The following is a 16,037-nucleotide window of genomic DNA, read 5'->3' on the forward strand; positions in this document are numbered from 1 at the left end:
TAGCTACGCGTGTCGGATTACCGGCAAATCCGCCCAATTGCATGTATCCGGTAGCTTTTGTTTGAAGTCATTCAGATGCTCTAATGACGTATCCGAAAACTACAGTAAATATAATGTAGGTACCTATAATGTTTAATCGATCGACTTCGTATTTGAGTCTCTCAAATCATCAATATCATTTATTTTTCGGCTATTTTTCTTTCTTAACATTGATTAACAAAAAGGTTTTTGTGATTTCTAGGCTCATTCAAACTTGACAGGCTTTTATCCTCAGAAACTTTAGGTTTAGAACGTGTGGGTAAATACAAGTTTTTATTAACTTACAAATCTTGTAATGTCACTAGTCTATCTACTCGTATGTACATATGTTTGTATCTAAGGGTCATATCTTGCAAGTTAAATTTAACCCACTTCCCAACTTCCAATGAAGCTGAAAATTTGCATACATATGTAAGACGGGTGACAATGCAATATTATGATACCATCGAGCTGATCTGATGATGGAGACACGAGGTGGCCATGGCAATTCTGTGACAACGCAACCTTGTTGTTTTTGGGGTTTTTATAATTGTCTCGATGAGTATTAGTAAGTACAGTCGACGATAAAAACTTGTACAAAAATTAAAAATTTGCCAAAGACATATTTTAAGTAGATTGTTTCTGGTTTATCTCGTCGGTTGCATCGTCTCTGTGATTGTTACGTTACGTACACATCGCACCATATTCTGTACCGAAGCGTGATTGTAGAAATATAAAACATAATGAAAATCTCTTATTAAAAATTAATGGTACTATGCGGAACACATCTCCTAAACGAGTTTTATAAGCTGCGTCCCGATGAGAGTTCGACTCGTCTAGCACAACGCGCAATGTCGCGTAATCCTGTTTAATGACACCGTTTATCGTCACCATTACTATTAAAAAGTTTGTTCCGCTTCCACCCGAGCACTTTCGCAGCCAGGCTACCATTTTCATGACACGAATTTGCGACGGATATCTTGTAACACGTTTTGTAATTACTTCAACAAAATTGACAACTACCTACTTACAATGAAAAATCACTGACAACTCAATCATTGTAACATTTTAACTGTGGTTATTACTCAAGACGTCAATAGACAAGGTTGCAGGTTAGCGTTTTTTTTTACTAATACTACTGCAAATTTCATGGATTTTTATCTACAAAATATGAATTAGGTTATTTTGTATTTATAGATAATATTCTACTCTTTGTTATTTTCACCGGTAAAATTTTATCCGGCTACCGATTGTATAGTCTTTACTACGTATCTCCGCTTTATTTATTATATATGTACATATATAGTATAGGTAAGTATACATAATATACCTACCTAAAAGTCTGGAAGTACTTTACACCATGAGGTGTCACTCAGCTTTATCTTGATTACTAAAGTCACGAAGTATAAACACTCAGGTAAATGTTTTAAATACCGCATTTTGTAGGTACCAATTTGAATAACTTCACAACCACAACTATCTAAAGTAAATTCCATCCTGACCTTTTGACTCTGACAAGTAATATCTGTCTGGACAATGGATATAATAGCCTCTCCAACGTTGGAATTTTCAATAAAATGTTGTTCGGTTACTGTTATTGGAGACGGTATTAAATAGAAATTTTACCATTCGATGTAATGTTATTTTGTTATTTACTTGAATTTTGAAATAAAACATATAACTTTGGATGGCTTTTAATTTAAATAATATTATCTAAATAATAACTGTAGCTCTCCCGTTTAGCAACAGACATGTGAACTAGCATCGTTAAGCTGATTTCAACACAGATTTTTGCTAATTGATTGCAGGAAACCAAGCGGCTATTGACTTAGGTAGGTACTTAATTTTAACATCAAATTCAAGCTCCATGTTTGCGTAAAGATTATAAAGAACCATTTTTTAAATCATAAGTTAACTTGTATATTTGTCAAAAAAGAAAACCTCGAATAACAGTAAGTACCTAATAATTAATGTTGACTTAGTCTCAAAATAAAAACCGGGCAAGTGCGAGTCTGACTCGCGCACGAAGGGTTTCGTACCATAAAGTAAAAAAAAAACAAAAAAAAACAAAAAAAAGCAAAAAAAACGGGTCACCCATCCAAGTACTGACCCCTTCCGACGTTGCTTAACTTTGGTCAAAAATCACGTTTGTTGTATGGGAGCCCCATTTAAATCTTTATTTTATTCTGTTTTTAGTATTTGTTGTTATAGCGGCAACAGAAATACATCATCTGTGAAAATTTCAACTGTCTAGCTATCACGGTTCGTGAGATACAGCCTGGTAACAGACGGACGGACGGACGGACGGACGGACGGACGGACAGCCAAGTCTTAGTAATAGGGTCCCGTTTTACCCTTTGGGTACGGAACCCTAAAAATATCAAATAAAGCTTCCAACCTACATTGTCCACATTGAACAAGGAAATAAAAACAAAATCGTTTACGAATAAATTTAACAAATCTAATCAAATTAGCCGCAAAGCTGAGCAAAAAGCTTTATTATAATAAAAAGTACGAACGATCCGTAATTTTGACAAAAGCTTGGACAGAGAGAGAAAATAATTGAATTTTACTATGAACGTCCTTCACATTATTACATTGCGGGGCCGGGTCGCGGGAATGGTAAGTTTGGAAGAAATGAAGCTTACGTTGCTGCGAAAATTCGCCGCTAACCCGGGGACACGGCGACGGAATATCAATGTCCACCTGCGTTGGGGAATCCTGTTTGGGGAACCCGCGACAAAAGGCCAGGGATTCATCCTAATGTCTCGATAAATTCACTACACCAAATACCCCCGTATAGCACAATAAGCTACGCAATTTATAAAGGAGCTATTGATAAAGGAGTTTTATCATTTATATTTAGATACCTAGATTCTGTTCGCAATTTCGTCGGCGTGGAGTGATAATGATGATCGATAAAAATACGGGCCGCAAACTATCTCCATTTCAAATCATTTCATCATCATTTAAATCAGTTCAGCGGTTTCATCTTGAAAAATTAACAGACAGACAGAGTTATGTATGTACTTCTTCAATTATAATATGATATATGAGTATTTAATAGACTTGCTTAAGGCGTTCGCGTTATAACTTAAGCTATATGAGATAAAAAAAACACCAACCAGCAGTTTGCTCAAAATTTTGAACACTACCCCCATACATGCAATGCAACCGACTGGAGTTCAGATAAATACGATGACTTGCCAGTGATGTACCTATCAGTTCTGTAGCGATTAACTTGATCGATTTTCAAATTTCCTTAATAAAGACTATTTATAGTATCTGTGTACTTGCAACTCAATTATAAGTATTTGGATATTTAAATCGAGTCTAGTTTTTGTTAATTATACGGTACGTAAAGGCATTGTTACTTACGATGTTAATGAACGAAAATACTTATTCTGTCCTACATGCTGACAATATTACTTATATAACTTCTATAGTAACTAACATCGCGGACTACAAAGTAAACAATGTAAAGAGTAAACGCTATCGCACTAAAGCGTTCCATTTCGATCAGGTTTTTTTTATTTTTTAACTTTTATTTTGTCGTTGTTTTTCCTTTGTTTTTAAACTGCGTGATGTTCGAATCGTAAGCCGAGACCGGAGAACATTTTGCGTAAACTTTCCCGTTTTATATGGTTTCGTTTAGCTTTGATCCGTAAATATAATATCGAAACTTGGAAGACACTCTTAAATGGAATGTTACAGGGGCAAATATTTGAACTGAAGAATTATCTCTTATTAAGTTACCTACTCTTATTACTATGGTAATGGTACTGTAATAGGTAATATCTCTTAAGTTACCTATTATAATTTATTAATATTATCTCTTTCCAATCCAATCTCCAATCCAAAGTTTGAAATGCTCCAATACTGTATATTTTTGACAAATTGGTAAAATTAACATTATAAAGCGACGATGTATGTACAAGTAATGGTTCTTAGCATTACAAAGTCGTTCAGGTTTAGGCTGAATATACCTTCAAGTTATTGTACATAGGCCTAGAGATATAGAGAGTCACTTTTTAGCACCACCCAGCAGAGGACACGTGCAGAGTAGTGGTAGGTATTAGCTTCTATGGACGCGCAAATTTAACAAAGAATATTTTATCATCAAAGGGATTAGTTACACCTGTCTTGCCTGGTGCTTCTACTAGACCTGGGCGCTTAGCCAACATGCCAATCGTTTACGCTTTGTTGCGGAGCATAGTCATCTCTCTCTATCACTCGTCCATATTCATACTTCCGCTGTGACCACGAGTTTTTCTGTGAACTACATCAAATAGACCCGTATGATATATCTAAAATAATAGAAAAAGAAGTAACAAAAACATCGTTCGAAAAATTTATAAGTAAAATAATAAACACACTTAAAAAATTTAATAATACATAAACATATATAATATGTTATATACTTAAATAAAGTGCCCAATATATATACATATATAATTATATATAATATTTTATATACCTAAATAAACTGCATAATAATACATTCATAAAAACTAATGAAACGAAGTAATAATAGTTATAGGCCGCCCGTATTGAAAGCGAGGACCTACAACTATAATAGTAAAAAAAAAAATATCACTCGTCCATATCCTAAGTTGGTCGAAATAAATGAATTTATTTCTTTATTTACATTAGTACAACTGAAAAATTGGCGCTCGTTCGCTACGGAACGTATACGATTTGCATCTTGGTTGCGCACCCTGGGTTATAACGACAGTGTAGCTTTATGTAAGACGTTCCTTTAATCAGCTATAGAAAAAAAATTACTTACGGCTTGATTCGAACTTTAAGATACGTCACACATAGGTTGGAAATCACGATTTAGGCCGCCAAAAGTCAACTTTCTAAAAGTCGGCTTATCGCAAAACTAATTACTTTTCGAAATACACCACACTATCACGGAATTAATCCCACCCCACCACCACCCTTATCAGTTACGTAGGTAATCTACCAGGTTCTCGAAACTCAGTCATCATCACATACGTTGCGCACGCGGTTCTTAGCACTCTTATCCGAAGCAAACATTTCTAAGCCAAGATTTATTTTTGTGGAGTTTATTAGTCAGTGAAAGTGATGGATATCGAAAATTCAGATAAGTTTCTATTATTTTCAATTATTTCAAATTAGAAATATTGATTTTATAATATATAAATAACCCACCAAACATGACCCTCCTCTTGATGAAAATTTTATTATTTTTTCATATTCAATTGTGAAAATAGTACACTTCCGGGCCCGTCCCAGTGATATTTTTTATGTCATTCTATAAATCAACTATAAATTTACATTTTATGAAAAAATTGGAGGGCTCTTTTGGGCACTTTGTAAAATATCGAATTTAAAAATTTTTTTCGGAAATAGCAAATTATTAAGTTTTTTTATCATTAGCGTTAAAATGTCTTTTCTGTTATTCTAGGTTTAGCAAATGCCTCTGGTTTAAATGTTGTGACTCAGAAATACCTGTCTGATAAGTTAAATGAACAAAATTTTCAGCCAATAACTGAAAAATTGGATTTTTTGGAAAATTATCTCCTTATGCACTCAGGTGACGGAGATAAGGAAAAAAATAACATGAAGCATAAATTTTCACATTCTAAATCAGAATTTAGAAAGAGATGGATTAGATCATGTCGCGTTGTGGAAAATTTTCTGATATCTAATGAATCTTGGTTGGAAGGAAACTCCGCCGCTCCGCTCATACGCTCTGGAAACGTCAAAGCTTTATATAAATTTGTTTGAGTGGCATCCGATGACACCGACAATGCACAAAATACTGATCCATGGCAGAAATGAATAGTAATAATAGTTCCCTTTGGACGATTTTCGGAGGAAGCTACAGAAGCCCGAAACAAACGGTCATATCGTTTAAACTATGCCTGAAAGTTTTCTAGAGAATACTTCAATCTGGACATTTACCATATGTTGCTTCTGACCTCCGATCCGCCTATCAGCAGTACGAGAAAGATAACGAAACCTCGAGTTAAATTATTTCTGCCAGAAACTATGCAGCTATTGATTTCTGCTGAGCCACATAAGGTGAGAGCGGAGAATGATCAATGCTACCCAAGCGATGAGGAGGATTTTTCTTTAAGATATGATGGTGATTAAATGTGGCGTGTGTTTTATTTATTTATGTTAATCTTTTTGAGTAATTGTTTCAGTCGTAATAATATTAGATAACAACCTTTGTATATTTGTATTAGTTTCTGTAATATGTATGTTACTCTTATACCTAAATATAATAAATATTTATAAATATATGTGTATTTTATTATTTATATATTCAATGGAAAAAAAATACATATTTATTTACTATAATATATATCATTAATATATAAAATAATCAAGCGAGGAAGAGCAAAATCAACATTTTTTTGGAAAAAAGGGCCATAAATTTATAAATAATAATTGTAATTATCTAAAAATATGTTTTCTTAGTTCGAAATCGTATATAAAGCGCAAAAATCCAATAAAATATTTTTGGCGGCCTAAATCGTGATTTCCGACCTATGTGCGTCAGGTAATATATCTAGAAACGATATTGATTAGATATGTCAGTGTATGTTCAAACAAAAACGTCACTTTTGACACTGACACACATCTAATCCATATCGTTTCTAGATGTATTAATTAACGTATCTTAAAGTTAGAATCGGGTAGCTAATTTCAAGGTACGGGTATGGGTGTAGGTATATCGGAACATATTGCGTTGTCTGCTTATTTACTTGCATACCTAACCCTAAAGAACAGTACCTATAGATCACATTACTTATATATAGCACATTTGAGGAGCGATCGGATCAAGCAGTTCTCATAAATCCGAAGCCGGTTCGGTCATTAGGCCGGGACCGCTGTTCCGCGCTGGAATGAGATCAGCTCTCTAATTTCCGCACATCATTTACGTTTAAAGAGCATGAGAGAACTTTCTGATCAATTGCTTTTGAAATAAAGGAAACTTTGACACTGACTCTTTTGTTTGAGGTTTGCTACTACATAAATACTGTGCAGCACTGGTAAACGGTTGCTGTAGCCTAAAGAAATGTGCAACTCCAGAGGTGTCACTTGCTGTCGACCCTTTTGAAACTTGTACACTCTTTTTTTGATAAATATTAATTGGTTTTTGGTTATTCCATATCATAAATTGTTAAGTTTAAAAAAAAAACAGAAGTAAGGTGTTCGGGTAATTTTCAGTACCTACCTAATGGTAACCTGGTAACTGGTAACCATATTTCCATAGATAATTATTTAACCTATTTCCAGAATTATTCGAAAACTTCATAAACTTCTATGGGGACTAATTTCATACCTAGTCAGTGTGTAGTAGTAGTAAAACACTTTATTGTACAAAAATCAAAACAAAACAGGAAAAATAACATTGGTCATTAGTACAAAGGCGAACTTATCCCTTTAAGGGATCTCTTCCAGTTAACCTTTGAGCAATTGAGGGAGAATTGGAGACGGTAGGCATCCGTACAGTACCAACAGTGTAAATAAAAGAACAAGAAAAGAAAATTATAATGATAATAAAAACGAAAAGTTTCTTAGTTACTTATAAATATACACATATATACACAATTAAATACATATGTACACAACTAAATACATATATATATATTTTCTATAATACATATTACATATATATAAAACCTACAATACCGCGCACATCCTTTAAATTAAGTTTTGTCTGCTAGCCATAACCTTTTTAAATTCGCCTTTATGCCTACATTATGCTTTATGCCTTTTTGTGTTTATGCCTACATAATGTAGAAACATGTTGAGGCAATTTATTTAAAATTGATATTCGCCAAGTAAAAGGTAGGCACTACTGTGATCGCCGATCGTAATTGGCGATTGCCTTGACCCACAAAAAATACCTAAAGGGTTTATTGGTCCCAATAGGGTCAGACAATTTGGCCAAACTATGCCATTATTCCTTAATTACAGATCCTTCCGTCCCTTTGATTTAATTAATCGATTGAGTTTTAGTGGATATCGTGTGGAATTTATAGATGGGTAATACATTCAGCCAAATAGGATTAGTATAATTACTGGTAGCCGCATTAGTGTGTTGGCAGTTTTATGTGCCATTCAATATATAATAAAGTATAATTGCATAGGGAAGTGGGTCAAATTGATTATGTTACAGACAGGAGATAATATTTTATTCCGGACAGTTTGTAAAATATTCCAGTCGTTTTCGGAGGGAAATTAATGCTGTATAATACATTTTAGTTTCCATATTATAATTACACACATAATATCGTATTGTATGTATTTAATTATTGTTTTTTGACTTGTTTTTGTACCATATATATGAATAAATAAATACTTTTTAAGAATAGCAATTAAGGTACTGATTAACTTTCATGATGAAACCGGTAAAGGTGAAAATATTAAATTGACTAAAATTGGCTGAATTTTACTGGACTGATATATTACATAGCTGACACTAACTCGCAACAAAATGTAAGTCTACAAATTAGAATTTCGATAGAACATTAACAAAACATGTCCAGTGAATGGAAAACTCTGGTTAATAATTCAGTGAAAGCGTGTGCTGACGTGATTGACGTGGACGCAACTCGTAGGTTGGGTCCCACGAGATGGAGTATTTAAATATATTATTGTGCACTAATCTTGACTTGTTGTTTGTTATGTCTATTGAAATATTTACTGATGGTAGTACGAACACAAATGTGCTTTATTAGGAATTTCATGACGTTAGTCAAGAAAATCAATAGCTGGACAAAGGCCTTTCTAGTAGGCTTAACATGAGTACGCCGAAACATTCACGACGACCCGTCCATTTCTAATTAATTCATTTAGGAAAAGGTGAGTAATTGTCTATCTCGCCTGCGAAATAGTATCACGGCCATTCGCGCTAGACCTAAAATTCCTTTAAGTACACAGCTCCATCATTAAGCTTTTTTGGGATCGTGACAAGACCATTAGGTAATTTCCCACGCTACGTTTTTCAGTACCTAGGTACATGGTCGTCAATTATTTCTGCTCAGCGATTATACGAGCAATGAGTACCACCCACTTATGTTTAAAATTAGCAACGCCCTTAAGTTTACATCAATATACAGATCAGTTTCGATCTCCCTCTTGCCTAGTTGGTAGTTTTAGCATTGTTATGAAACCCAGTAACAAATTATTGTCTTGTCGTTTCGCGGTGAGCACAATACATATTCAAAATTTCATAGACGATGATTTTTCGCAAATCTGACCCCGCCAGCGCTTGACCACTGATGAGGGATCTAATGGGAGATTATCTATGACGTAGCCGCAACTGCAATATGTTAATGGCGGTCAACAGTGACGTGCTCGCGGGGAGCTATCTCGCGATTAATTACCTATCACTCGGTGTGCGTTGCATTAATAATTCGTCACTGACAACAATCAAACAATCGTATAGTATTGCACTTCATAAGGCTCCACTTCGACCAAGGCTCCATTTCTCGAACAGGGGCCCATTGCTCAAACGGTATTAGACTAATACCGTTCGAGAAATGGGCCCCAGTCTTCTTTCCCCTGCCCTTATCCCACGTTATGTGGGGTCGGCACAACATGTTTTTCTCTTCCATTCTCCTCTGTCTTTCGTGTCCTCAGCACTCACTCCTTTCTTTCTCATATCCCCATTCACACAATCCATCCATCGTTTTTTGGGTCTACCATACGTTCTCCGTCCATCAACATTCATCCCTAACATTCTTTTGCCTATATGGCATTCATCCCTCCTCATTACAGAAATGGGCCCCAGTATCAGACTAATAATTATTAGTCCACGAACTGTCAAGTCGTATGGGTTACCATGGCAACACACTAATATTAGACTAATACCGTTCGAGAAATGGGCCCCAGAGATGTGCGAGGCTGCGTAGCCAGGGATGTGTTTTAGAACCATTAGAATCACTGCAAGCCAAGTGAGGAAAACAAATGAAGTGAATTGAAACGCAGCCTGAATGCAAAATAATAATTATTGAATATTTTATGAGATAAAATCAAGCGTATTAGGGTGCGTATATACTAATTAGCTACGTCATCATTAGCCTTCGGCGGCTGACCGCCCAATAACTAAAGCAGGTTGATGGCCATATCAACCGTTAACAGTGCAATTTATTGTATGTATCCTGGTCCATATACATGTATAGTAAAATATGTACATATCTCTCTTTATTGTACCAGCTACTCAACCAACTGCCAAAAAACCGTTCGTATTACAAGTTACATCTAATCTTATAATCTCAATCTTCTCGTAATAAAAGGTGTAGAAAAGTGGTTTTATCCGCGAGACAGGCCCCTAATATTGGACGAATATGCACTCATTTTAATGTTTTCTTGTTGCCGCATACAAAAATTTACTTGTCAAACCTACAAAGCTTGATAAAACCGTTTGTCCACTAAGCGATGTTTTACATGTGCCAGTTAATTCCCGACGGACCGCGCTCGATGTGCGCAACAATCCAAACTAGAATCGAACTGCCATTGCAAGAACAGACAGTTGTCATTGACTTGAGTGCATCTCCCTGTTACATATTCAATTTGGAAGTTCCACTGCTGGAAACAAATAGACGACAACCTTAACTGTTAAACTTTAACGTATATTTTGCAATGTTTATGCTAACGTGATCTCCCTAGTTTTCTTCTTGGTCTCCTACCACCTAGTAGATTTTTATCGTTCGGTCTACATCTAGGGTGCGGAGGGTTACCTATTATTTTGTTTGATATGGCTTATTTTACACACAATTACAATCGAAACGTTGTGCTTTATTATTTTAGATTAGAACTATAAATAGCCTTGAGTCATAGCAGTGTTTCGCATTCGGAAGCAAGATAATATAAAGAATCTAAACATGCCATCTAAAATACCTAATGCTGATAAATGTGTACACGAAGAGAGGCCCATGCTCAGCTGTAGGCGACTGAAGGCTAAAATGATGATGACATCTAATGAAGTAGGTAGAGTTAGACCAAGAAATGTTTGCAGCGATTTTGATAGCCCACGCAGTGCAAGCGTTATTAATACGTCATCATTTCATAGAAAATTGACGTTTAAAATGACACTTGCACTGCGTGGGCTATCAAAATCGCTACAGACATTTCTCTGTCTGACTTTACCTACTTAATCTTTGTGTAAAGCTTTTGGTCGGGTGGCTTAAAGTGGGATTTTTGTTTTGTTTCAGTGAGAGGCAGGAAAGTTATGTGGGGCGGCGGTGCGCAGTGCGTGCACGCTACGCTGCCGCGTGCCGCGCGCCAGCCCGCGCCCACGCTCAGCGGCGCCATCGCCAGCCGCCGCCCGCCCAGGTAACCCAACTATAGTGGTCAAAATGGAACGAGAGTACCCATTCGGAACCTACTTTTAACATAAGTACCTACCTCATCCTCTCTAATATCCAGCAGTTTGAAGCTGCAGAGTTGTTTCGGCGGGAACTAGTGATTAGCCCTGTTAGCTCTTTTTTAGGGCTCGCCTCATCTCTTGACGCCTAAAAGGTTAAAAGCCTATTTTACTAATTAAAAAAAAGGCTTTTAGCCTTTTAGGCGTCAAGGATCACTAGCGGGAACTAGGCAAAGCACTATGAATCTCCTTGTTAATATGATGATGAACACTATAAACATGACAAATGTGGTTACGAAAATGACACAATTTATCAAGTAATTGACTCTGATATCGCCAATTTCCCGCTGCTTCAACGCTGCACCGCAGAATAAATAATAGTACTAGGTACAGAAGACTCACTCTGTAACAAAACGCGTCTGTTACGATCAGGATAGGTATGGCCGCTAGGTGGCGACAGCTATGGTTACTCACCGAAATTGGTGTGGAATGGATGTACTTTTAGCTACCTGTAGCAAAGCAACAAAATCGCGGAGTGAGCCACGCCTGGCTGCACCAACATCGCTGCAGCAGTAACGCTGCTGCAGTCACAATTTGAAACTGAACTCCTTTATTTGTAAATTACTACATCGCCGACGACATTACTCACATTTACGTAGCACATCTAATAATACTTTTTGTTTCATTACTGCTCGAATCAGAAACTTATATACCACGTTAATCAGGACAAAACACACTGAGAGAAAAATCATTAGTAAACTAAACCAGGAATTAAAAAACAGTTCTGTACTGGGGGAAAAAATGAAGTTTAGTAATTATTATAGACGTTTCACTATTTCTGTAAAGTTTATTTATTTCTACAAACAGCTCAGTAATCCCAAATCTAATTTCAACAAACAGAAAATAGAAATTGCAAGAACTAATAGAAATTGCAAAAGTCAATTTGTTCCTATTAGTTGACTCTCCTTGTCCCCGGATTAAGTTTATTTTTGTAATTCTAAGTGTGTTTTTGTTATCCTTTTCTCTCAGTGTACAATACAAACTTGACTTATGAGGAAACGTCACCTCATTACAGGACAATAAAAGGCTTGACACTGATAGAAGTTACAAAATTTTCCAGACCAATACCTCCTTCACCCACGCTGGTGGCGCAGATCGACTCGTCCGTGGCGTGCCTGTGGCTGCTGACCCCCCTCTCCGCCGGCACCGCGGTGGTGGCCGTCCTCGTCGCCGTGTCCACCAACAACTGGCTTCACACAGAAGAGAACATGCTCAACCCCTCGTACAACGGCACCGGGAGGCATAGCCTTGTGGCCAAACACACCGTCTCGGGGTTGTGGAGGATATGTCATACTGATCGTAAGTTTTGTGACCATTGAAATTAGTAAATAGGTATAGTTTGTCAGGACTGTCTCATTTCAATCATAGACAGAAAGAATCATACTATCTTTGTCTTACACTAGTACTAGCATACAAAAGAAAAGGATGAGTTTAGTTTTCCTGGTTCTTACTCACTGACAAATTGGTTTGACCAACTATAGTAGTAGGATATATAATGGCTTCATTTCATACAGGGGAAAACTTATCCATCAGCCAGTCGTATTTAAAATGAAACCGGTAGACACAGCTCCGTCGGAAATCATAGGTACTGTCTTTGTATTGTAGCTATTTAGGTCGCTACAACCCGATATATAACTCTTAACTCCCGGTTAGCTTTCTAAAATTTTCAAGAAAACTCGTACTTAACTCCATTTTTCCAGGTTCAGGTAATTTAAAAAAATAGGTATTAAAAATCTGATGGCTAAATTTAACTTAACATTAGGTATTTAAAAAAAAACCAAGCAAGTCTTCATGCAAAATTTTTGGTAATGAAGTTTTTTGTGCCTTTTGTATGGTCAGATTGAGTTACGAGATATACGATTTAGGCCGACGATATAGTTTATCAATCCATACTGTACGAGTACCTGCATAAATAATATCCAACATAAAAAAATTGCTTTGACCCAAAAACACATGATCACATGAATAACTATAAATTAAATACATCAAACAAAAATATAAAAATGATTATTAAACTAACAATGTGATGAGAAAAAATTGAAGATTTCACAAAGGAAATGAATGCATAAACGCAGGACAGTCAGTCAGTTCGCACATTGCACATTCCGCGCGTAGAAAGTGGGGCGCCGTGTACCCGCCGACAATGCCTTTCCGTCGTCGGAAACGACGCATTGTCGGTCGCGCGGAAGTTTCGTCTGCCCACTCGGTATAACGCTGCTCTGTTGTGCAGGTTGCGTTTCATGTAACAATACTTGGTTAGACAGAACAATCGTAGAAACTACGATACTGCCAACAAAGAAGATGTATGCACACTTGTACGGTACCGAAACTGACATGACGGAAATGCGCTGAAAAATCAGCCGCACCATGTTCACGTTACGTAATACTTGGTTAGACGTACCAATCATAAAAAAACTATGATCTACTGCTACTATTAACTACGTTACTTATTCGCGGACGGTCTAGAACGCAAAATGACTAGTGTAACATTTTGCTTCTATCGCTCTTAGTCTACATCGCGAACGGTCCAGAACGCAAAATGCCTTCATCATTTTACGTCGTTTTATCTTTACGTTCGCGATGTCGTGCCTATTCTGTGCGATTTGGCCTTCGGCCATTTCAAGATAACTAACGAACCTAACCTACCTGTGTGGTATAAAAAAGTGGTCATTTTGCGTTCTGGACCGTTCACGATGTAGTCTAAAAGCGATACAGGCAAAATATTACACTAGTCATTTTACGTTCTAGACCGGTCGCGGCTATACGGTTAAATGTTCCTATTAATTTAGTAGTAAAAATGCCTATTTATTTTTTTCAGCCGGGAGTACGGTGTTCAGATGTGTCGACATTCCGTATTTCCCCCTGTCTCAACACGCCCCCGACCCTATAGACTCGACAAATGCTATACCATGTGAGTATATTTAAATGTGTCTATTTTTCACATCACAAACGAATGATTATGGACAGGATATATGGCAAGGTCAAGTAGAGTGTGCGGAAAGAGAAGAGTCGTGAAATATAAGGGACGCAAAACATTCTACGACTCTTTTCTATCCGACTCTAACATCACGTTGACAGATTTTATACCGCCCTTTAGGGGCCCACTGATTAACTGTTCGCCAGAAGATATCAGCCTGTCAGTTGTTCGGAGCTGTCAAAATTTTCGTTTAACCAAAGATACATTGATAGAGTAAGATGCGTAAAATCTAAGACAATCTCGTGCTTCAAATTTGACAGGTAAACGAGATGGCGCTGTACAGATTCATACATTTTGCGGTAACTCTGATTGTCAAAAGTTGACGTTTGACAATACAGTGACCGCAAAACATATGGCGCGGTACAGCGCCATCTGTTTTGGATGTCAAACTAAGGGGAACGTTTTTTTCTTAGACTTTACCTCTCTATTAAATTCAATTCTCTTTGGTTTAATTGATAGGATGATATCATCCGGCGAACTGGTAATCAGTGGGCCCCTTTAATGTCTGTGAAGTTGGCATATCAAAGTCTAGCAGATCACATTTTTATTGGAGTTCTATTAGCATGCACCGTAGTTCTAGAGTTCCTGATACTTTTTAGCAATAGTTCTGGCATTTTTACCGTGAAAACCAATATTATGAAATTTCACAAAATGATATGCTAAGTTCACACATTAGCATATCACTTTGTTACAAATGGGATAAAAAAAATATGCTCGCCTCTACACATGGTAACAAAGAGTTCCTGACACAAAAAAGGCATATTTGAGAACATTTACTACAATTTTTAAATAGATTTTAAATTATATGATATGCTAAGTTCACACGTGCTATGCTGATTTTTTGAGGAAAGTATACATTTTAGGAAAAAAGTGTCAATGAAAGAAATAATCCTTAATAAATTCTTAATAAAAAAGGTCATATTCATTTCTTTTATAACTATGATGCACCAAATTTATGTATGAGTTTGTTAAAATTCGAAATAACATAGTTTTTACTTAGGGTTCGAAACTCATTTATTATACACGGTGTAACATGAGGAAACCGAATAATTTTAACAGCGTATTCCTGATATTTAGAGACAAAAATGTCCTATAAACTTTTTTAAAATTCGGCTAATTTCAAAGTTAATGCCAATTAAAAAATAAAACAAGTTTTTATTGTTACATAGTACATAACGCCTTTTTGATGGCTATAATTAGTTTTTCAAAAAACACAATTCGACCGAATCATTACACCATACTTAACAGACAGAGGGGCAAATGAAAAAGTTATTCCGTCCATTTTATTAATCAAACAAACAGTAGGTATAAATAAACAATGAAAACTTTAATAAACGTGATTATTTCACTTATTATTGACTTCAAAGCAGTTCTAATTAGTTTAGTTATATTCTATTTATATTAAGTACCTAATTGAGCTAATAACGTTGTAATGAAATATATAAATTGCCTTAGTTATTATGAAGAGGCGTAACTAAATGAAAATTTGATTAAATTTGTTAAATTAAATATATTATTTGTACGTAGTTCAGGGCAAATACTCATTTTATTCTATATTGAAGTATGTTTATATCTTGGTACCTTTACCAGCTTGTAACTATGTACAGTGCCATTAAATTGTTTTTA

At 36.0% G+C, this 16,037-nt stretch overlaps 2 protein-coding genes across 2 annotated transcripts in view; both read left to right on the forward strand.

Moving 5' to 3' along the window:
* Positions 1-16,037, forward strand: part of LOC134667338 (lysophospholipid acyltransferase 7-like) — a 470,374-nt gene that overhangs the window by 294,725 nt on the left and 159,612 nt on the right. The window lies entirely within an intron of this gene.
* Positions 1-16,037, forward strand: part of LOC134667341 (voltage-dependent calcium channel gamma-3 subunit) — a 65,529-nt gene that overhangs the window by 41,160 nt on the left and 8,332 nt on the right. The window contains exons 2-4 of the mRNA XM_063524699.1: positions 11,223-11,343; positions 12,495-12,733; positions 14,253-14,345. Of these exons, the coding sequence (XP_063380769.1) occupies positions 11,240-11,343; positions 12,495-12,733; positions 14,253-14,345 (436 nt within the window). The 5' untranslated portion in view covers positions 11,223-11,239. The remainder of the gene's footprint in view (positions 1-11,222; positions 11,344-12,494; positions 12,734-14,252; positions 14,346-16,037) is intronic.

Source organism: Cydia fagiglandana, chromosome 9 (genome assembly GCF_963556715.1).
Source record: "Cydia fagiglandana chromosome 9, ilCydFagi1.1, whole genome shotgun sequence".
In the NCBI taxonomy this organism is placed as follows: domain Eukaryota; kingdom Metazoa; phylum Arthropoda; class Insecta; order Lepidoptera; family Tortricidae; genus Cydia; species Cydia fagiglandana.